The following is a 22,286-nucleotide window of genomic DNA, read 5'->3' as shown; positions in this document are numbered from 1 at the left end:
AAAAGCATTAATATAAAGGCCTCTTCTAATGAGTAAGATGTTTAAATATTGAGTAGGCCTCATTAATGACATCTGAAACAAAGGACATTTCAGACTTTTGCCTTTTCAAGGCATTTTCTGGCCTTGACCCACAGTATTTAGAATTTTACATGGCAGGTGAAAATGATTTGTATTTGAAAACCCTAAAACCTCAAATTCACTGCAAGTCATTCTTTAACTTAATGAATTAAAACACAAATTAGAATGTGACTTGTGGTTTAAAAAAGGAAGAAGAAAACCAAGTCCTGAGTCTAGAGGCTCTACTAGTTGACTCAAGTCTAGTTAGAAAGAAACAAAGTTTTTACACAGCTACCATTGCCTTTAATTCTTCTTCTTTGTTTTTAGTTTGCAGCACAGAGAAAATGTAGATGAGCTTTCTAAAATTTTCCCTCTCAGATCAGTTCTTACTTTGATAGACTCTGATTCCTTTGTAAAAACAGCCAAGGTTGTTCAACCTATGACCAAAAGTAAGTGTCCATTAACAAACAACTATTTGTTGTATGTTTTCTTTGAAGAAGGTGAATTTCAATCAGAAGTCTTTCCTAGATACGGGAATGCCTGTGTTAACATATTTCAATAAATAGGAAGTAGTGTGAGTTTTAAACAAAATAAATAACTAATTCTGGAATATAATACTCAAGGAATATTTTTTACCCTGTCATTGCACTGTTACTTGTCTTTATAAAATATAATCTTGCCATTATTCCAGTGACTGGGCTTCAAGCACTGTTGAGGTGCAAGACAACTTTCCAGAAACAAGATCTGCAGTTACAAACCTCATTGATTTTTAGATTCCCTTTTTCATGATGTATCTAACAGTATGAGTGCCCAAGTGTGCATCACTTTTTGTGTAAGGGTATGGGGAGAAAAAAAAAATTAATGTTTTCAAGAAAAATAAAGGAAAAACCTAATATGCTTCAAATTGGAGACAGTATCTTGTAAGCTAAAAAAAAAAAGGGATCTTAGATTTAGTGTCACTTGTTTGAAAATTGTTGTGTTGATTCTTTTAAGCCATGCAAATATCACAGATCTGCAACTGTGCTTTGTTGTGCTTATACTTATGTATATATACTCCAGTTGTATTTAACTGAAATTGATATGCTTGATTTTTTTAAGCAGAAACGACTCACATTAAATCTAATATTATGCGGTAGTATAATTTCGAAAATCAATCCTTTTTTTCCTATATACACTGTATGTTATAAAAGAAACAATAAAAAGTGGTTTCTGGAACTGCAGCATTTAATCTAGAAGGAAAGCTTCAGGTTGCCTTTTCAAGGGTATTTTTGGTAACTTTAATGATAACTGCACAGGGTTATTCTACCAGGGTAATTTGGTACAGATGAACTTAGAGAATTGGAGGAAGCATCAGTGGATTCAAAATATTAGCAAGTCATTTATAATTATGACTTACTATGAGCTGGGTAGAAGTATGCATATATTGTTTACATAGTCAAGTTAGGAGGTTACAGTTCATGAAAACATCCTAAAATATCTCTGTTTGTAACATCTTTAATATTCTGAAATCACTTTATTAATAACAATGAAATAACACATTTAAGACACTAAGGATTGTTTTTATAGATGCCAAATCTACTTTTGCTCAATATTTTTACATCCAAAATTATTTCTGTGAAAGAATTAGGGACAAACCCTAATTCCCACTCACATTCAGTGATCTAATTTATCATGTACTAGTGATTTTTATAAAAGTTGCATCTCGTCTTTGTGAATATCCTGTAGGCTGATAGCTGAAGGTTTGATTAGTGTGGAAAGTTCTGTATCAGAAACAGCTCTTAGTAGCAAATCCATTTCTAGCATACTAACCATTTTAAGGTTGTAAGATGTGATCAGAAATTCTTAGTTTTAATGCCTGGTGATTTAAATAAACCCTTCGTTAAAACCTCAGGTGTTGGTGCATTTCAAAAATCTTTTCAATTCAACAATGCACATCCTGGATCTATTACTGTGTTCTATCAGGTAATCCTTCAAGCCAAACTGAACATGAAAATTAACTGGCAGTTTCCTCTGCATCTGTGATAACAAAGTTGTGGGGAATTTTTCCTTCAAATACTGTAGGATGACATTTTGTAACATGCGACATTTTATGTCAACTGGACAACCTGAAAATTTCTTGCCTCAAATAATCATCTTTGTACAGGCATCCTCAGGTCTTCTCAGTCTAAACATTGCTGTAAGCCACAATACAAAAAACAGCTTTGAAGTATTCCCAGTAGCAATCTTGAAATTTCTTCAAGTATATTGAGATTTTGTTAGAAATTGAATTGCCAGTGTAATCCATCTTCCTTGTGAGAAAAGATTCAGATAAAGAGCTGGAGCCTAGCAGCATTAAGTATTAGAACATCCCTTTAAATCAATAAGCTAGAAATCTGGCAGCGCATTCATGCAATGCCCAGTGCTACCCTAAAGTGGCTTTAGTGCTGAAACAGCATTACTAATAGCACATCCCCAACATGGAAAAACAGTTGAGTGATGCAGTAACCCAAAGTAAACGAGGCCTTACCTAGTTAAGTTTCACAAAAACATTTATATTGTTCTGACACGGATAAGAAAGTAAGTTTCTTTTTTTGTTTCTTTTTTTTTTTTCAGATGACTTTCCAAACGTAGTTATAGATGGCATTCTACATGGAATATTTTATCCTCATCTACTGCCCAGGTAGAAGTGATATAAGGCAAGAAGAAGCTGAAGCAAGTCTCTGAGTCATGGTTAATAGAACTAACAGAAATAAAATTCTGTGATGTGAAAATTATGCTCAGAAGCAAGAGGCAGAACATCAGATTAAGTTCAAGCATTATGTCTTCTTAACTAAAATCACTGTCATTACAGTTGCTGCTTTTAAAAAAGATATGGAAACAACAGTATTGAAGTAATTTATACCTTCTATATATTGACATGCTCTAGCTATTTAACACTAAATGTTCTAAGTCTTACACTGAATTATGCTAACCTTTGAAGAGAAAAGTTTTACTAATTATTTCTATAATTTTTATTAAAGCAAACACTAAACCTTTTTGCACCAGGATTTTTCCCAGCACATTACCCACTGCTGGCACTGAATGGATTAAAAGTGCTGAAGAGAGTGTGTGCGGAATTGGAAAGCATGCTTTCACATTCTGAAACACATAGCACTCTCTGAGGAAATTTTCTAGATTTCAGTTGAAATTATTTTACTTACCAGGAGCTTTTATGTGGCTTTTATACATGTCCATTCAGTTTTAACATCTAACTTGTGTGTTTGTTTACTCTCCACATCAACTTGCTGACTGTATTCCATATATTAACGTTTTGTAAGTCACAAAACATACAACTCTGTGGTAAACTAAAGCAAGACTATTATTATGATCAAACTAAAACTGATACATATATATGTATGTTCAGATTTAACTGGAAATTTGTATGTGTGCTACTGGACATTACAAAATAAATTACTAGGACATGAATGTACCACTTCAGTGGGTTTTTTGTGCTTTTCTGTTGAAATTTTTCTGAGATTCTGTCATCTGAGATGGGTCTCATAGATGTCTCCCCATGAAGTGTGAGAAAATACCTGTGTGTCTGCTCATTTAAAGCTCTTAGCTGAACACAGTAGGCTTACAGAAGTGTATGTCTTGGTGAAAAAAATCAGGGTAATTGAATAGCTAGTAAGTCACTCGGCTCATCAACAGAAGGGAGTTTTTGCACAGAAGCGGGAATGGCAAAGCTGGGCACAAACAGCAGTCTGATCCTGGAGACACATGGGTGGCCTGCTCTAGCTACTAAATGTGTTTGGAAGCCATTTGGGGAACGGAAAGCTGGGACTTGGACAAAAGGTAGGCCTGTGACTGCAACACTTGTTCAGGTAGCATAACTTTATGAGGTCTGCAGGCTCAGCCTCCAGGAAAGCTTTCAGCTACTGGCAGAAGGCTGGTTGGGCAAGGCAGTCTGAAGCATTCTCACTCCTGCTTGCTAACCCTGCCTTCCCAGTGCTGCTTTTCAGAGAATTTTACTTTAAAGTGCCAGTAGAAAAAGAAGTGATCAGAGGTAAAATTAAAATCTTGATTGCCTAGCACTAGGCAAATTTAGAGGCCCTTGCCAAGTTCTCCTCAAGTTCTGTTTAAAGAGGACAGTAATCCTTTCACAGGTCTCTGAAAAGAAATGTCAGTATTTACCCTCAGGAGAGGCCCCAGAGCTATGGATGAAGAACCAGCAGAAGCATCCTGTAACTGCAAATGTCATGTCAGGAGAACCTGGGGTAAATCCCTGCCCACAGCTTTTTCCTGTTTCCTTTTAAGTAGAATGCCAGTAGGTTCCTACAAGCTCTGTGCTGTAGTAGCCTCTCCTACCCTGAATCACTTCAGCTCTAGATACCTCTCATGAGCTCCAGGACACCCTTCAGGAAACAAGTCACTAAAGGGAGGAGTGGTGTGCTGCCTGTTGTACAGGTGGATGAGTCCTTCATCAGATCTTGGCATTGCCTCTTCCATATTGAGTCCTAAAACACTGTCAACAGGAAAAAATCCACATCTCTGTCCTGGGGAGTACTGTAAAAACTTAACACGGGTGTCTCTTAAGTGTTACCCTACACTGACCTTCTCTGAAAGCTACTCATTGTCAGCTTAAGAGTTATTTATGAAGCATCACAAAAATAATGAACCTAAAGTTCTCAAACTTACAGCAAAACTTAAAAGAAAAAGCATTTGAGCTTTACAATAAATAATATCAGTTAGGTGTTACAAAATTCACTGTGCTGTAAAAGAAGAATTCTTCCGTTTTAATCAGTTTCTAAGTGATTATCTTAATAATAGACAGAAAAGCTGCATGTCCTTGATCACAGGATGGTATCTGAATACTGTGGTTCTCTGAAAGACAGCAGGGACTTCATCTGACAGGTTAAGATTAGGAAAATTTACCATCTCTGCTCTAACCTTACTTACCTCCTATAAAGCAAAACCCCCTGCATATTATGTGGAATCAGCTGAGGTGAGAAGAAAGACCTTGTGGGGGTGGAGTAAAAAATGCTCTCAAGTATTTATTTGAAATCAAAGTTTATTTATTCAAAACACTTCTGTATTTTACTCTTTTTTTTTTTTTAAGGTTTTTTTTTAGTTTTTTTTATTAGTTTTTAAAAATGCTGGTACTGTTATAGTAAATATTTTCAGCTGAAAAGACGAAAACAAACATTGCTAAAATTTCCAAACAGAATAAAATTACTGTATTTTAAATCTTGAAAAAATAGAATTACTGCTATAATTTTTCATTAAAGACTTTTTCTGCAAGATCTAGAATTTAGTGGGATATGTCTTGAATTTCAAGCAGTGGCAGCTCCAACATGTTGTTATAGAAATGGTCATATCTTTTATGTATTTGGCAAATGGTAAGTATTGCCTAAATGTAGCCTCATATGTTTTGAGGAGAAAACTCAATGTATAATTGAGATCAGTCAAAAACAGGCATTAAAGGAAAGTTATTTAAGATTTACTTTTCATTCTGACTGTTGGTCTCACCAGTCACCAACTTCAACTACAAATGGTTCCTTTACAGCTATTTTGCCACTGTTCACAATCACACAGTCTTGAAGGGGCCGGTCATGTTCATCTGTTGGCTGGAGTTCTATCGAGTGCACCACAGACTGTTAAACAAAAAAACAAACAAACAGAAAGGTTCCGTTTAGCCAAAGAAACTCCAGTGACTGAAGTCTGGTGCCATGGAAACAACGAAGTACGCCTAATGTCACTGCTTATTAAACAGCTTGTGAACAAAGACCTTTACCCTGTTGACTTCCCACATCCTTTTTTTTCCACATTAGCAGTTACACCATTCTGTAACTCACACACAGTTGACAGAAGCACAAGAAAGGCTGCCTGTCCTCCTAGAAAATCTTTCAGCCAACAAAAACATTTTGAAGGGGCAATTGAAAATGTACATTCAGGTGATTAAGCTGGCACGAACCGGATTCTATCTGTGGCCTGTGTGCAGAAGGTGAGTCCAGAGATCAGAAAAGACAAGCACTATTATTCTTCTAATTGTACAGCATAACTGTGCTTCCAGAAATCTGGTTACTGCTTTTACCTTTAGCATGTAACACACACATACACATTTTCAGCGTGGTACCATGCCATCAGTATTTTTTAATTACATTCAGTTAGTTCTATTGACAATGTGGGTTTGGATATTTGTCCATTAATCTGACTAAACTGAAACTTAAATCTAAATACCTTCTCAAAAATTTCCAGCTACTACTGTAGATCGTGAACACGGAATTCAGTATGAATGTGGGAGTGAGGGGCAAGAGTTCTGATTAGATTTTCAAACTCCTCAAAGAACTGGTCCATCCAGCAGCTTGTGTTTTCCCCATTAATTTCAAGACATAGATTAAAAAGGAATAATCTGTAAGGAAAACCAGACTAATAAAAGTATAATCTCTTGAAAATACAATTTTTTAACTTAAAATTCTATTTGGCCTTCCATCAGTATCATTCACATGCTTCTGAAGACCGTAACAGTGAAAGTGTTATCCATAACTAGCATGTGCTACAATATTTGATTTTAGCCTGTAGAAACAGAATTATTTCATGGGTAACAGTGTTACTGACAGGAGGAGCTGAACTTTCTCCATCTGTAATCTGCAAAGGTGTCAGTGTTGTTTTCAGTGGTTAGCAGTCTGAAATAAGGGCTGTGAAAGCCAAAAGCATGATACAGGTTTCCATTTTTGCTATTTCAGTTCTAAATCATCCAGCTGGAGCTCTTCACAATCATTTTCTACCATGTACGTATTAGATGAATACTCAACTGTTTCTGAACCATGGTAACAGGGATATAATGTGTCACAATTTGTCCACATCAACCACTACTTTACACTTACCATTCCATCAAGGACTTTGCCAAATACTACATGTTTTCCATCTAACCAGGAAGGCTTTGTCACACTGATGAAGAATTGGGATCCATTGGTGTCTGGGCCAGAATTAGCCATGCTAACCCATCCAATTCCATAGTGTTTGAGCTTGAAGTTCTCATCAGGAAACTTTTCTCCATAGATGCTTCTTCCTATGACAAAAAAATAAGAAAGCAAACATTAAAAAAATACTAAACAAAAGCCCTTTTTCAAAAATGGGAAAAACAAAGTATGAATTCAGGACTTGAAGGTTCATTGTTTGAGTAAACATAGCAGCATCACTGTTCAATCATCAGTGACTCCATAACTAAAATCATTTTGTGTGTAAAGGTAAGCTAAACCACCACACATAAGGACAGAATAGTTAAAGCTGATGATGCTTTATCCTTTGAATTTAAGCAAGCTGAATACCTTCAAAGGTCCGGTTTACAGACACCACTGAACAATAGTATACTTCATCCTGTTCGGCTTAAAAAAAGTACATATTTATGGCAATTAGCAATAAGGCTCTCATGTTTTGTGACAATTTCAGTATTTAAACCTTTCCCTTATACTAAGAAATTGCTTTAGGCAGGTTTACAAACATATAAAGACCAAATGGAAGTTAGCCTAAAATACTTGGTGTGGATTTGTACAACCACGACATAAAGATTAAGATGTTTCTAGAACTGTTCAGAGAGAAAACACGTCAGTCATGTTTATACCACCATCACTCTGAAAAGAGAAGGCTGTCTGTCTCACTCTTTACTTGAGCAGTGCCTAGCACAATGGGGACACTGCTCACAACACCACCAGATGCTATCCCGATAAACAACATCAGCAAGCAAGTAAATGCTGCCTACCCTTAATGCTAAAACTATGTCTTTGGTATTATGGTCTTCCCCACTGTTCACTGCTAGGAAAAGGAATTTGTGTTTTCCATTCTCTCCCAGCAGGGAAATCACTAACATTTCAGGCAGACAGTTCAAATCCTAGCATGTGAAGAATGTGCATGTAAAGGAAGGGAAGAAATCTGCAGCCAGAATGAGGGCAGTGCAAGAGATGCTGCGCTGGCAATGCCCTCCTGAGTGGACTGAACTGTTCTTCCGGAGGCGCAGGAGTGAGGAGTGATACACACAGCCAGGACTCCCAGCACCAGCAAGTTTATGGTTTCAGTTTTAGTAAGAGAAAAAAGGGGAGAGGGCATGACCCTCATCTTCTAATTTCTTTCTCTCTCTCTGCTATGAAATTCCCTCTCACAGCACATTTCAGAGGTTCCTGGGAACAGCCTGAGCTGAGGGCAGGGAGGACAGCCTCCTCCTTCCCTACCTGCCTTCCCTCTACACGCTTTCACTGTTTCATCACGCATTAGACTTCTGCTGGATGACTTGAATAGGTTCACCTATTCATGCAATCAGTGAGTGCCTCAGGGAAGGAGCGCTGTCACAAAGCCAGAGCAGGGGAAGGGTGGAGACATCCATCTTTTGGAGACGGTAAGTTGTAGGAGCAGCTCAGCTGGTCACGTGGCTCCAGCCCAGCACGCAAAGCCATGCTTCTTGAATGGGGACAAGTCAGACAGAAAAGAGCTATCTGCAAAAATTGAGGACAAAGGAAGAGCTACACATACTTATAAATCAGATAATCCAAACAGCTGCATCTTAGGATACAAGATGCTTGGAAAAGTACTAGATGCTCTGAAACAAATGTGGGCTGGTTTGGGGTTTTTCTCATTTATGTGAGCAGAAACAATGAAGGAATATGCTGTTTTGCCAATACTTTCAGCAGACATTTGAACAAAGAAAAGAGAACCTGGAATATACTAAGTATATTACCTCCTGATCCATCTCCAGCTGTAAAGTCTCCTCCTTGAATCATGAAGTCTTTGATCACACGATGAAATTTACTTCCTTTGTATCCATATCCTCTCTAAGAAAATGAAATAATTCTTTAAATGAATATAACACCCAGGTCTATATATAATCATATGGAAATACACAAGTTGTGAATGGCTAGATTTCACAGAATATTATCAACAAGAGATGTAATACTGTCAAGAAACACACTGAACTGAGGTGCAGGTAAACACAGCTGGACTACACTGCCACAAAGAAGGTATGATTCAGGTGATCAAAGGCATTGTCTTTATTTGACTGGTATCTGACCACTGTTAACTCCACATGCTAGATCTGCAAGGCAGGGACAGACTGAGGTGGTCATATCCAACATCTCGTAATTATGTCTTGTGAACTGAGGACCTGAGAAGACACACACTAGTGCACAGCCTTGGGGATGGCACTTTTGCACAGGCTCCAGTGAATGAAGATTGACAGCTCACAACTGAAACAGCATTAAACAAACATTGCCTTCCCAAGCCAAACTTAAGTACATGGTGGAAGAAAACCACAAACATACTTCTCCAGTCGCCAACGCAATGAAGTTCTCCACGGTCTTTGGGACAACTTTTCCAAACAATCCAATTACAATTCTGCCAACATCTTTGTCTCCAATCTTCACATCAAAGAACACCTAAATATTTTTGTGAAGGGAACAAAAGTGATACAGACGTGAGCGCAACAAAAGGCCAAGCTTTTCAAAGAGTAAGGTGGTAAGAAATTGCTTCTGCCTGGCCTGTATTAATAGTGTCCTGCAATTCCTAAGGGTGCTGTTTCAGAGAAATCCTTTCAGAGCCACCAAAATCAGCTTATGCAGAGAACTGTTTGAGAACTGGTGACTATGTTTTGATTCTTATTGCTTTTAATGGCTCAGCGGGACTGCTGTATCTCAAGCTTGAAGATAGTGTTCAAGAAGATTTTTCCCAGACATATAAGTCTTTAAAGCTGAATGGAGAAGATGAAATATGAAAGTAAGGAAGAACAACCATGCTATTCCAATGTGGGGGAAAATAACAAAGAACTATAGTACTGACACTCCCTACAAATGACAGTTTGCTATCCACTCATAATCTTCACTGTTCCAGGCATCAGTATGTGCAGACAAAAGCCTAAATTCCATTGAATTGACAAACAGTGGGAAGAAAACCCTACGGCTCAAGCAAGCAGCCACCTTCCTAAACATGAATTCAAACCCAACAGAGAAATAACCTTGCCAGATGATTCAGCTGATTGCCTAAAAACGTCAATGTATATGTTGCTGAACAGCAACTTCAAAAAGGCAAATGAATTATAAGGCATTTTAATATACTTCAGAATCCATGAATGCATATTTGAACATGCAAAAATGTTCCAATAATTACTGAAAGTAGGAACAGCTGTCAGGAAATGAGGCATTTTGAAGTTCTGAAAAAGTTACATAAAGGCTATTACAACTTCTAGGAAACAGCAATGTGTATTCCTATGATGTGGTATTTGCTGTTCCTTGTGGCACTCAACCAAGTATTACTTGTCTGTAATGCTAAGAAATTAGTCCAATAATGATAATAAATGACCACAGTCTCTCCAACATGAATGCCTCTTTCACGCTCTCCTACTAAACATTTCTACCGTTTCTTGATCTTCCATGTGGTTTTGACTGTTGAACTTTTGGCTAACGCTATAAAAGCGCTATAAAGGAAATAAAATTCCTTTTGATACACCTCATTCATTTCCTTGGCACTGAATAACATGCTTCTTAGATGTGTGGCTCCCAAAGTATTAACAACACACTTTCACTAACTCTTTAGGAGTTTTATAAACAAACCTCTCTGAATTGTGCCTCCAGTGTTATCTAGGTAAGGGGTATTGCCCTCCTATGTTTTCTAAACCTATTGTCTGTCTATTTTGTTTGGAAATGTTGTTCTACTAGGACTGCCTGAAATACATTGGCATATATAAGTAACACGACCAAGGCTACCAAACAATCACCCCACAGAGCAGGAACATCAAACACTTTGACAGAGCACATGGAGACAAGTTCATCATATGCTGTAAACCTAGCCCAGCCACAAGGCTTCATATGTGGCACTGCTGCTCACCTAAGCAGCAAACCCAGTACTTGTAAAAATGTGTCTGCACATATTTTTGGCCAGAAAATCAAGTATGGAAATATCTGGTAGCCCTAGACACTGTTTTTGCATAGAAAAGCCATGTCATTGTGAGTGTATTTCCTCAGGTTCTCTGGAAATTCAGTGAGCATGTAGACACTACTGAGCTGGTCAATACAGCACTTTCGAATCCCAAAAAGCATCTGACCAAATTCTTCACTAAAAACTCTGAAAGAAAATAAGTATTATAAATTTTCGGTCTTATTAATATTTTTATAAATATCTAAACATATTTACAATTTGAAGTTAAGTATTTCAAGACTGAAATGAAAAAAGAAAGTATGAGTGGCTGGTTCTCATAAACATATTCATATATAATTTACACAAGATGGTGTACAGCTAATTGAAAAAATGGACAAGAGCATTCAATTATTCAGGGAAACAAAAGCAGACTTTGAAAGGAAGATCTCATTATTCTTGGAGACCAGATAATCTAATAACCTTATAAATGCAAAAATACTGACTATGGTGTAGAGCCACAACAAGGGGGCCAAAATACATCTGGTGTCCTCCTGAGCAGTTTAGTGAAAAGTTTGGTTTTGGGCTTGTGAAGGTCAGAGAAGGCAAACAAATACTAGAAATAATTAAAATGGAAACAGAAAAGAGATGGGCCATAATTACACCATAATTACATGTGTACTGTGAGTTCACACCCCGAGTGCTGCATGCAATTCTGGCTTCTCTATCACAGAATGATAAAACCAACCTAAAAAAATGTAGAAAAATGGGCAGAACAGATGCTCAATAGGTACAGAATACCTATTTATACCTTTTATATGACGAAAAATTACAGAAAGCTACTTAAATTGGAAGAGAGGAGACTGGTGTCTCCTGATGAGCTTTGTATAGTTACCACTGCCTAGGACACGGAAGATTGGCACTGCAATTCTTTATGTGCCACAACAATCAGAAAATGGCATAAAATTATAGCCCAGGCAGAAGGAATGAAGAAGGAAAGTACTTTATGCATAATTTAATGGGAATATATTGCTAGAAGATTATTTGGAGGTCAAATTTACCCCCCCAAAAAAATCAAATCTGTGGTCTAGAAGTCCATGGCAATGAAACTGTAAGCATTTGCAGACAACAGTGGCAATGAAGTACAGAGAAAAAGGCACAGTCCATGGCTTAGGATGCTGAAGCCATGCAGAAGAGGAAGCAGTTCTGCCCCTGCCCTTCCCTGTCACACTTTCATGAGTGTAAGTGTCTTTCCCAGCATGGACACACTCTCTCGTGACTGCAGGTGGAAAGACACTTGGGGGCTGAAACATGGAATTCCTGCTTTATCCAAAGTTGCACTAAACATCCCACCTCCTGCACCAAACAAACACTTTTTGGAAAGAGATGCTGGCATGCTGCAGTCACGAGGTGCATCCCCGTCCCATCAGCAGGCACCACAGCCCACAAGTCCATCTCTTGGGCAGTGCCATCTGCAGTGGCCATGTGTGCCACAGGCACACAGCCCATTTATCATGCCTGCCCAGGGGCCCTGCAGCACTGAGCCCCAGGGGATCCTGGCCCGCAGCTCTGCTGGCAGAACCTCGCAGGCACCGCACGCACCGCTCCTCCGGGCACAAGGCAGTGGGAAACAAGGAGCAGCAAAGGGACTGCTCTCAGTACCAAGAGCTTCACACAAAGACAGAATGGGCCAGAGTGGAAAGGACACAGCGAGTCATCTGGGCCAACCTCCCTGCTCAAACAGGGCCATCCCAGAGTACATGGCACAGAATTGTGTCCAGGTGGTTCCTGAATATCTCCTGTGAGGGTCACTCCACAACCTCTCTGGGCAACCTGTTCCAGTGCTCAGTCACTTGCATAGTAAAGAAGTTCTTCCTCATATTCAGGCAGAATTTCTGTGCATCAGCTTGGCACCACCGAGCAGGGGCCGGTCCATCCTCTGGGCACCCTCCCTTCAGCTACTCATAGACATTGATAAGGTACTTTCTCAGTCCCTTCCCCAGGCTGAACAGGCCCAGCTCCCCCGGCCTTTCCTGGCAAGAGAGATGCTCCATTCCCTTGATCAACCTCGTAGCCCTCTGCTGGATCCTCTCCAGGAGTTTCAGCAAAGAGGGCAGGGGAGAGTGAATAAACCCCATGGCACAGACGAGCGCCAGCGCAGTCAAACCCCCCCTGCTCGGGGCAGGCTGGCAGCACCAGCAGCCCCAAACTGCTCTGGCAGCAGGAGAGGCCGCAGCAGCGCTAGTGGGGTGAGGAATGTAAAAGTTTCCACTTCTGCAAGCCAGAGGCAGGCTTTGCTGGCCCGAACTCTACGGTATGCCAGCGCCTACAGAAAGGCGGCATGCCCAAAGGGGTTAAACACCAAGTAACAAACCAACCAACAAAAAAATCTAGTAAAACGGTGAATTTCTGGCGTTTGCCCAAGCCCGCCCCAAGCCGTCTGTGCCCGGGTTGCGGCGCGGGGCCGGCTGTGGAAGCGGGACAGGGCAGAGGGCGGCCGGCTCCCCCTGCACGGCTGCGGGACACCCCCGCCGCGGGCCCCGCCCGGCCCGGCCCGAGCCTTCCCGGCGGGCAAGAGTCACCTTGGCTGTCACGCTGGGTCCCCTCCTCTTGAAGGCCTCGGCCGCCGGGACCAGGAAGCACAGGCAGGCCACGACGCCGAGCAGCACCCCGCCGGCCATGGCGCCGGCCGAGCGCTGCGGCGCCTGCGCCGGCAAGGGCGGCTCCTCCCGCGCCGGGGCGGGGGGCTCCGGGGAGCGGTCATCAGTGCCGGGGAGCGGTCAGCATCTCAGGGATCGCTCATCCATCCCATGAGCGGTCTCACATCCCGGGGAGCGGTCACCCATCCTGGAGAAGCCGTCACCCATCCCGGCAGGAGCGGTGACCTGCCCGGGGCGGCCGGCGCGGGCCCTGCTGAGCTGCGGTCCCGGCGCTGCCCGGGTGCGGGGGCTGCCAGGACAGGCCCGGCCGCAGGCGGGATGTGGGGCGGGTGCCAGTGCGGGGGGGTCGCGGCGCACGTTCCCGATGGGCGGTAGGAAGCCTTGTGCCCTCCCCGGGGTCAGCCTCGCCCAACGGGAGCCGCAGTGCCTGAGAGGGGCCCGACCGCCCAGCCTTCGGCTTCGGCCAGGCCGTGTGCCCAGGAAGGTCCCACGTGTGGGTGAAGTAGCCAAAACAGTAAACGTGCAAGGGGTTGAGCCAGCAGTGTGCCATTGTGGGAAAGGGCAGTGGTATCCTGGGCTGCATTCGGAACAGCACTGCCAGCAGGTCGACTGAGGTGATCCAGCTATTCAGCCCTGGTGAGGACACATCTGGAGCACTCTGTCCGGTTCTGGGCTCCTCAGCATAAGAGAGGTGTGGAGCTCCCGGAGTGGGTCCAGCAGAGTGCAAGAAAGGGACTGGAGCATCTCTTTTATGAGGGAAGGCTGAGAGAGATGTTCAGCCTAGAGAAAAGATGACTGAGATGGACCATGTCATTGTCTATGAGTATGTGATGGAAGGGTGTCAAGAGGATGGATCCAGGCTCTGCTGAGTGGTGCCCAGCAATAGGACAAGAGGCAACAGGCAGAAATTGATGCACAGGAAATTCCACCTAATTACAAGGAAGAACTTCTTTACTGTGTGAGTGACTGAGCACTGGAACAGATTGCCCAGAGAGATTGTAGAGTCTCCCTCCTTGGAGACACTCAAGAACCATCTGGACACAGTCCTGTGCCGTGTGCTCTAGGACTACCCACATGACCCACTGTGCTCCCTTCCAACCTGACCAGTTCTCTGATTCTATGATTTTGGGAGTGCATCGTTGGATCTCTGCTGTATTTAATGTAGTGAGTAGAAACAAGAGCCTGTGAGGCACCTGTTAACACTTTCGGGTTCGTTTGTGTTAGCAGTGGAGGTGCACTGCTTGGCACCCACATCAGCTTGCACGCAGGACTTTGAATAATAAACAACAGCACTAAAGGATTTCATCAAACACAAACATTTCTCCCAAGCCATTACCTACCAAGATGGGGAAGAGGGATCCCAGTCTAGTAAATTACCTGTTACTTTCTCTGCTAGAAAATCATTTGCATTCAGGACCTGTCTCAAATGGTGTTGCTGCTGCAGTCCCTAGAAAATTTGCAAATTGTAGCACACACTGAAATTTTGTGACCTCTCAGGTGCCAGCATATGAAAGTTGTAATAGATGCCAATGAACTGCAAGCAGGAGGCTGTCAGTGGCTTATGTAAACACACTCGGGCTTAAACTCAGCAGCACTGTGGTTCTGGGTGTATGGCATAGCACTTACACAGAGAATTGCAGAGCCAGCCCAGAGCTCAGGTGCAGTGCCCAAGGGAGAGCGTGCTCTGCACTGCCGCATGTGCTCTGCGTGGCTGCCGAACCGCTTGGCTTCAGACTGTGCCTCAGCTGGCAAGTAGTAGACACAATAGCCACAGAGTCATAGAATTGTTCAGGTGAGAAAAGACATTTGAGGTGATTGAGGCCAACCATTAGTCCAGCACTGCCAAGCCCAGCACTAAACCATGTCCCTAAGCACCACATCTACATGTCTTTTAAATACCTCCAGAGATGGTGATTCTACCACTTCCCTGGAGAACCAGTTCCAGTGCTTAACAGCCCTTTTCATGAAAGAATTTTTCATAGTATCCAACTTAAGTCTCCCCTGAAACAGTTTAGGGATGTTTCCTCATGTCCTAAGGCTTGTTACCTGAGAGAAGATGCTGACCCCCACCTGCTAGAGCCTCCTTTCAGGTTGTTGTTAAAGCGTGATTGGGTCTCCCCTTGGTTATCATTCTCTCCAGGCTGAACATCCCCAGCTCCCTCAGCTGTTCCTCATCAGACCCGTGCATCAGACTGTTCCCCGCCTTTCTTGACATTCTCGGGACATACTCCAGCACCTCAATGTCTTTCTTGTAGTGAAGGGCCCAAAACTGAACCCAGAATTTGAGGTGCAGCCTCACCAGTGCCCAGTACAGGGTGACAATCTCTTGGTCCTGCTGGCCACATGATTTTTGATACAGGCTAGGATGTCATTGACCTTTCTGGCCACCTGGGCACAGCTGGCTTATATTTAGCCTCTCTTGACCAGGACCCCCAGATCCTTTTCTGCTGGGCCACTTTCCAGCCACTCTGTCCCCAGCCTGTAGCACTGCTTGGGGTCGTGACCCCAAGTGCAGGACCTGGCACTTCCTCTGTTGAACTTCATCAACTTGGCTTCAGCCCGTGAATCCAGCCTGCCCAGATCCCTCTGCAGAGCCTTCCAACCCTCAGCAGATCAACACTCCTGCCCAGTTCAGTGTCATCTGCAAACTGACAGAGGGTGCACTTGATCCCCTCATCCAGACCATGATAAAGATTTTAAACAGGGCTGTCCCCAACACTGAGCCCTGGAGAACAGCACTTGTGACTGGCCATGAGCTGGATGTAAATCCATTCACCTCCACTCTCTGGGCCTGGCTGTCCAGCTGGTTTTGGGCAGCAAAGAGTGCACCTGTCCGTGAACAGACAATGTCTTCACTGTGTGCTTTTCAGGTGGTCTGTCCAGCTGACCAAATGCCTACAACATTTGAAGAGTGCTGGCAGCCAGTGCTGGGCATGAACACTTCCAGGGACAGGGCAGCCACAGCTTCTCTGGGCAGCCTCACCGCCCCCACCATAAAGAATTCTTCCTAATATCTAACCTAAATCTTTTCAGTTTTTAATTTGAAGTATTTTAGATTTGGCATGCGTGGGACAGAACATTTTTGATACTTCAAATGCATGTGGGTCACTAGGTGAATGTGGAAAGAAATAAGGAAAAAGGTGGAGCCAAGGCTAATTCAAAGTTTTGAGTTTGAAAGAAGACCAAGGCTGGCTGAGGAGACTGTATTGTCTCAGAGCAATTCAGTCAGCGTAGTACACTGATTCAAACCAGGAGGTGCAGAAGAATGAGCAAGGAGCTGGGAAGACACAAAAAAGATGATCTGGCTGAGAGGCTGCTTAATTTAATACTCCTTAATACCCAGTGTATGAAGGTGTAGGTATGCTAAACAGCACTATCTGGCCACAGTACTCCCAAGAGTTCCCTTTCTCTCTCTCGCAGTAAACATGTCGGTGTTTGCAAGGATGACTTCCCTGTTTATTGAAGTGTAAATATGTTTCATCCATGTACAAGATGGCAGTATGAGGCAGGAAGAATGAAAGGAGTGCTTGATAGCACTGAAGATATTTAAAAACAGCAAGATGAGAAGATGAGACGGGATCTGGTTTACATTATCTTGGAAAGTTTATGCATACTGGTGATGCTGCTAAATAATTTTTGGAAGAAGATAAAACAATGTTTAAAGAGGAAATCTTGAAAAGAGGCAGAAACTTAATATGTTCAGTGAAAAGTCAATTTTACACAGAAAATCTCTTCCTGATGCTAAAAGAAGTACATGTTGTTTTTCTAGGAGTTTGATGCCATGGCTATCAAACTGGAAGTACACAAAAGCCAGACAAACAGTAAACTTTGTGCTAGCTGTGAAAAGGAAGAAATCCTTGCAATGAAACTAGGGAATATGTAAAAACCTGTTATGAATGCTTTATTTTTCTGCTTTAATTATTCATAGCTATCTTGAAGAGTTCGGAGGTCTTTGCAAGCTCTTTGCACCAACTGGATACAGTGTGCTGAGAACTACACTGAACACACTGTGGTTTTGCATAGAGACAACTTCTCTTTATTAAAAAAATAAAAAGGTGCAAAGTCAGGAGAGGGTCCTGATGTGCAACAGAAATGTACAGCAGAAACCATTCTTTCCTGTTCCATCTTCCCTAGCCATGAACAATTTGTTCACCTCTTCAGTGAAGCTGATTTGAAAACTGTTATCATTTCTTCCCTCAGTTTTCTTTTCTGTAGACTAAACAACCCCAATTCCTCTATCTTTCCACATGGGTCAAGTATTAGAGCAGCGGCATCTGGATGTATAGATTTTTGTTGAAATACTACCTTTGTCCTTACATGAGTAGAAGCCACAGAAAAGCACATTTTGTCATTTCTTGCTTTTTTTTTTTTTTTCCTTAATTTTTAAGTTGTTCAAGTGACATAAGGGTATTGTGACAAAAAGTATGTAGCCCATTCAAGGAATATGTTTAGGCTATCTTGTGTTTGTAATATGGTACACAGGACATGTTGCATTTTAGAGCTAGCAGATGTGTTATTTTCGTGCTTGTCTCTTGAAGTCACCAACCTTTTAAAAGAACAATTTGCTACTGTTTGACAATCTTCAATTTAAGTAATAGTGTCTGTAATGGATGTTTCATTGGTTCTTATGGGCTCTTTACAATTTTAAATGGGTACAGAAGAGAGAGCTATTGAGCGTATAGAATCTGACAGATTTTGATTTCTAGTAGAGTACTAGCATTGGCAGTAATTCTAGCACTTCCCTTCATCACTTCATGATGTGAGATTGATTTGTTGTAGTGATATAGAAATATTTCATATCCAAATTGCTCTAATATATCATGTTATACAGGTAAAAGAATTCTGGTACACATAATAATACTTTATGGTTCTGTAGGCACTTTCATCAATGTTAATTGATGACAGCTTGACAGCTGCCAAGATAAAACTTGGAGTAAGCACTGCATCCTGTAAGCCCACTGTAACTGAGCTTTTATTTTTATTTTCTCACTTTGAAAAGGGTTTTTGATTCTCAAGGCTGAATCATTGAAAGTGTGTCATCCTTTCCAGGACTGATCTTTGTCCATAAAGTTTCCCACTGCTATCATGTTACCTGTCTTGTTTATTTATTGTATCACTGGCAGAATAAAATCATAGGTTTAAAGCCAAACTTTAATCCCATAAAGACTAAGAAATGCTCCACTACATCTTATATACCAGCTGAATTATAAAATGGTTAAAAGCGTTAAAAGATCAGAGCCATTGTGACCTGACATGTGATTCTAAGATGCCACAGTTAAAAAAAAAACAACTTAAGGTCTGCAAATTGTAAGTCACTGTATATGGCCCTCATGAATAATGAAGAAAGAGGTTTATGGGAAGTTTTGTTTGTGTTTTTTTGTCTTTTCCTTTATGTGAGTTCAGAATGATGGAGTGTATCGTATGTGCTGTCTCTTCTATTAAACCACTTGTAAAATGCCTTAGACTGCTCCTGTCATCTGGTGCACTTATGCAAAATAAATGTGTCCTATGCTCCGGATAAGTGTCTTCCTTCTGGTGAGCAGTTTTTAAGCTTTTTAAATTTTGTATCCATACACAATTTGAAGTGTCACCCTTTCCACTCTAATGGTCAAAGCATTTATTTAGGTGATACCGGGAATGTGTTTTCAAAATAGTGCAGCTGGAGCCAGAACCATTTTGAGCCTATATGTTTACAGGATATCAGAGCTATCTGTAATTGCACATCTCATTTAGCACATAGTCATTCATTTAAATTCTGTTTTTCATAGCATCTGTGGTTGCATAAGATCCCTTAGGGGAAAACTGAAAAACTTTTTTTCAGCAAAGCCTAGCTGTGAGGAAATGTACAGTAAGATTTCTTTGTTTTCAAGACAAAAAAGCTAAAACTTGTGAAAAAAAACCCTAAAACTGCATAGGATCCTGTTTTTTTCCTTTCTCCAAATATTGCTTCCAATTCTAGAAAGCTGTTGATTCCAGTTCTCCAAAAACTATTGCTTATCCCTAAATTAGGGCCGTGGTCTCTTCCACAGAAGCACTTACACCTAGAGGTAGGTACATAGGTGTTTGAAAAGTATGACTTTGTCGATAATTTAAGTTCCAATAATCAGTACTTCCAGCTTGATAATGCCCAGAGGTGCAAATCAGAATATATAGTCTGTATCCCTAGGCTCTTAAGAAAAGAATTCCTTCCTCAAGTATGGAAAAGGGAAAATGAAAAAGTAGCATTCCATCAAATGCCTATGGTGAAGAGTAAGTACAGGTTTGTTCTTTTCATGTGAGATTTTCAATTATTGTTGTAGTTGTTCTTGGTGGAGGAGGGGAGAAAGGGAAAGGTAGGGAAAGAAGGACATAGGAAGAGTGAAACAGTGAAAGCTCATTAATTGTCTAGGAGGTACATGGCAATCCAGGAGTAACACTCAGGAGACAACATAATCAGCAGTGCTAAGGCATGTGAATGGGTTTGGCCCTCACCTTCCAAATACCAGATTAGGTTGTAGTAATCAAAAGGGAAAATGAAACCTGAAGCTGTTCAAAAGGAAAGTGACAATGACAAGTACAAGAGTTTTTCCTTTGCAAATCAAGGAAAGCATCAAATATTTAGAGAGATTTTGTATGAAAACTGATAATTTTAGAAAAGACTTGAACATCTAGAACAAAGGAGAAATCTGCTGCCAGAATGGTTTTAAATGGAGAAAAACATGTTGGTGGTTTGTTTCAAGATGAGTGAAAGGTGAGGATACGTGATATTTCTCTCTCCAACTCACTCTGGAGCCTGCTGTGCTGACAGAAGTACAAAGGTGGCCTTATTAGTACAGGAAATATGGATTAGAAGATACAGCGAAAAAATATATGTGTAATTTCAGTGCCCCTGAAGTTCTGCATTGTTATTACCATGTTAAAAGTAGTGCCTGATCAAGAACCTCATCTATCTAGTTTCTTTCTAATTTCTATTAAGTGTTTCTGAAAGCATATATTAATTTGCTATCTGGCATTACACTATGTAAAAAAGATTTCTTAATCTACCTTAAGAAAGATTTGTGTCCCGTTCTTCACCCTATATTTACTTTAACTTTGACTAAGATTTTACTCTCATGCATATACAGGTAACTGCTTACACTTGACTTAGATACCACCCTCCTTGTTGCATCTTTCTGGTATTTAAGAAAATATACACTGAAGTGAACAAAGTATTTTATTAGAGCTGTAATATTCCTCTTGGACATCTTGCCAATCAGAGATCAAGTTTCTGAGAAACACCTAGCATAATCCTTTGTCTATATGAAATAATTTTGTATACATTTTTGTACATTAAACCTGTGCAACAGCTAGAGGAACTCTGCCAATATTGTGTAAGGATCAAGGAAAGGACAATGGCCCTGCATGCAAGGTGAGCATTAAAAGGTCAGCTGTTAGCAAATACATGTAGTCGGTGTTTTTACTTAGTACCTTTTTTTTGAACAGTGTTAAAGTCAGTCACAGGTGAAATTCTCAACACTGATCCTCACTGAGAATTTCGATGTCACAATATCTAGGAAAATGTAATGATTTTTTACACTTGAAATAAAAAGTGATATTCTGATGAGCACAATACAATAACTCTGCATGTATTGACATTTTAGTGGCATTTGTTGTCTATGTTCAAATAAATACCATCAAAACTACTCTTCTTTCTCTTACTGTTGTCCATGCTAAGTTGATTGTCTCTTTTCTAAGTGATTTTTTCAATAAAAATCCTACTCTCAAGTGCTTTGTAAATTCTATGTTTTCTGGATGGTAACTTATTCCAGCAGTCACCCTTACATTTAATCATTGTAGTGCCTGTAATTAATGGTAGTGTGAGTGTGTTATTTTTGAGAAAGGAATTCTAGATAATTTGGAAATAATTCTGATTCACAGTTTTGGAGAGCTGCACTGATGGCAGCAGGACCTTTCTGTGGTGGGATGGCCTTGGCTGGATACAAGATGCCCACCAAGCTTCTCTATCACTCCTCTCCTCAGCAGGAAGAAAATAAGATGGAGAAAACACCCATGGGTTAAGAAGAAGGAAGTTTAATAAAACAAAAGCAAAGGTTGTGCATGGAAGCAAAGGAAAGCAAAAGATGCATATGCAGGTGATATCCAACCACTTCCCAGGAATTAGGGCTTCAGTACACCTACCAGTTGCTGGTGTGAGGGAGGAGGCAGAATGTTGGGGAGACAGTGCTGATGCTGTGCCAGGGCTGCTCAGAGGCAGCCGAAGCACCACCAGCACCTCACCAGTCACCAACAGCACAGCAAGGTGAGGCTGCTGTGAGGAAAGAACCCATCCCAGCCAGACCCAGTACACCTCTGTATTCGCAGTTCTGGTGTTCAGAGGTACGCGAAGGATCTCAGCACTGAATTCCCACTCTCATAGGAGGAACCCAGAGGTCTGACATGAAAAGTTGGGGATTTTAAACACCTTGTTCATTTTTGGGAAAGGAGCTTTCAGCCATGGTGGAACTTTACAGTACTGCTTTTAGATTTTACAGTTAAGCTAGTGAAAAAGATAGCGTTTGAATGATTTTTTTTAAGTGTCATCAACCCCCTAAACCCTGAACACTGCACAAAGCATTTTAAAACAAGAATTTCTTACAAAATGCATAGAATATGCATAATGCATGGAAATGCAATTGTCTGGAATGAAAATTTGCTCATACTGCTGTCACTTCTCAATATTTAATTCATCAGAAACTG

The 22,286-nt window shown here is 41.1% G+C and overlaps 2 protein-coding genes across 4 annotated transcripts in view; one reads left to right on the top strand and one right to left on the bottom strand.

The window, feature by feature from the left end:
• The window catches only part of SNX24 (sorting nexin 24), an 89,094-nt gene extending 85,586 nt beyond the window's left edge, over nt 1-3,508 (top strand). For 2 of the 3 annotated variants that reach the window (XM_032095734.1, XM_032095733.1), the window contains exon 7: nt 2,650-3,508. In XM_032095734.1, the coding sequence (XP_031951625.1) occupies nt 2,650-2,720 (71 nt within the window). In that variant the 3' untranslated portion in view covers nt 2,721-3,508. Of the gene's footprint in view, nt 1-384; nt 507-2,649 lie in introns of all 3 variants that reach the window. The other variant, XR_004237419.1, reaches the window with a different exon arrangement.
• Nucleotides 3,509-5,344: 1,836 nt separating this feature from the next.
• Nucleotides 5,345-13,631, bottom strand: PPIC (peptidylprolyl isomerase C). Its single transcript, XM_032095732.1, has 5 exons — nt 13,494-13,631; nt 9,327-9,440; nt 8,747-8,840; nt 6,903-7,087; nt 5,345-5,669 (listed from the first exon to the last, which is right to left on the bottom strand). Exons 1-5 carry the CDS (start codon nt 13,590-13,592, stop codon nt 5,541-5,543), a joined length of 621 nt encoding a protein of 206 aa, XP_031951623.1. The 5' UTR covers nt 13,593-13,631; the 3' UTR covers nt 5,345-5,540.
• Between the last annotated feature and the right edge of the window lie 8,655 nt (nt 13,632-22,286).

Source organism: Corvus moneduloides, chromosome Z, assembly GCF_009650955.1.
Source record: "Corvus moneduloides isolate bCorMon1 chromosome Z, bCorMon1.pri, whole genome shotgun sequence".
Classification (NCBI taxonomy): Eukaryota; Metazoa; Chordata; class Aves; order Passeriformes; family Corvidae; genus Corvus; species Corvus moneduloides.
Note: the sequence above shows the minus strand (reverse complement) of the source record. Positions and strands in the feature narration are given on the sequence as shown.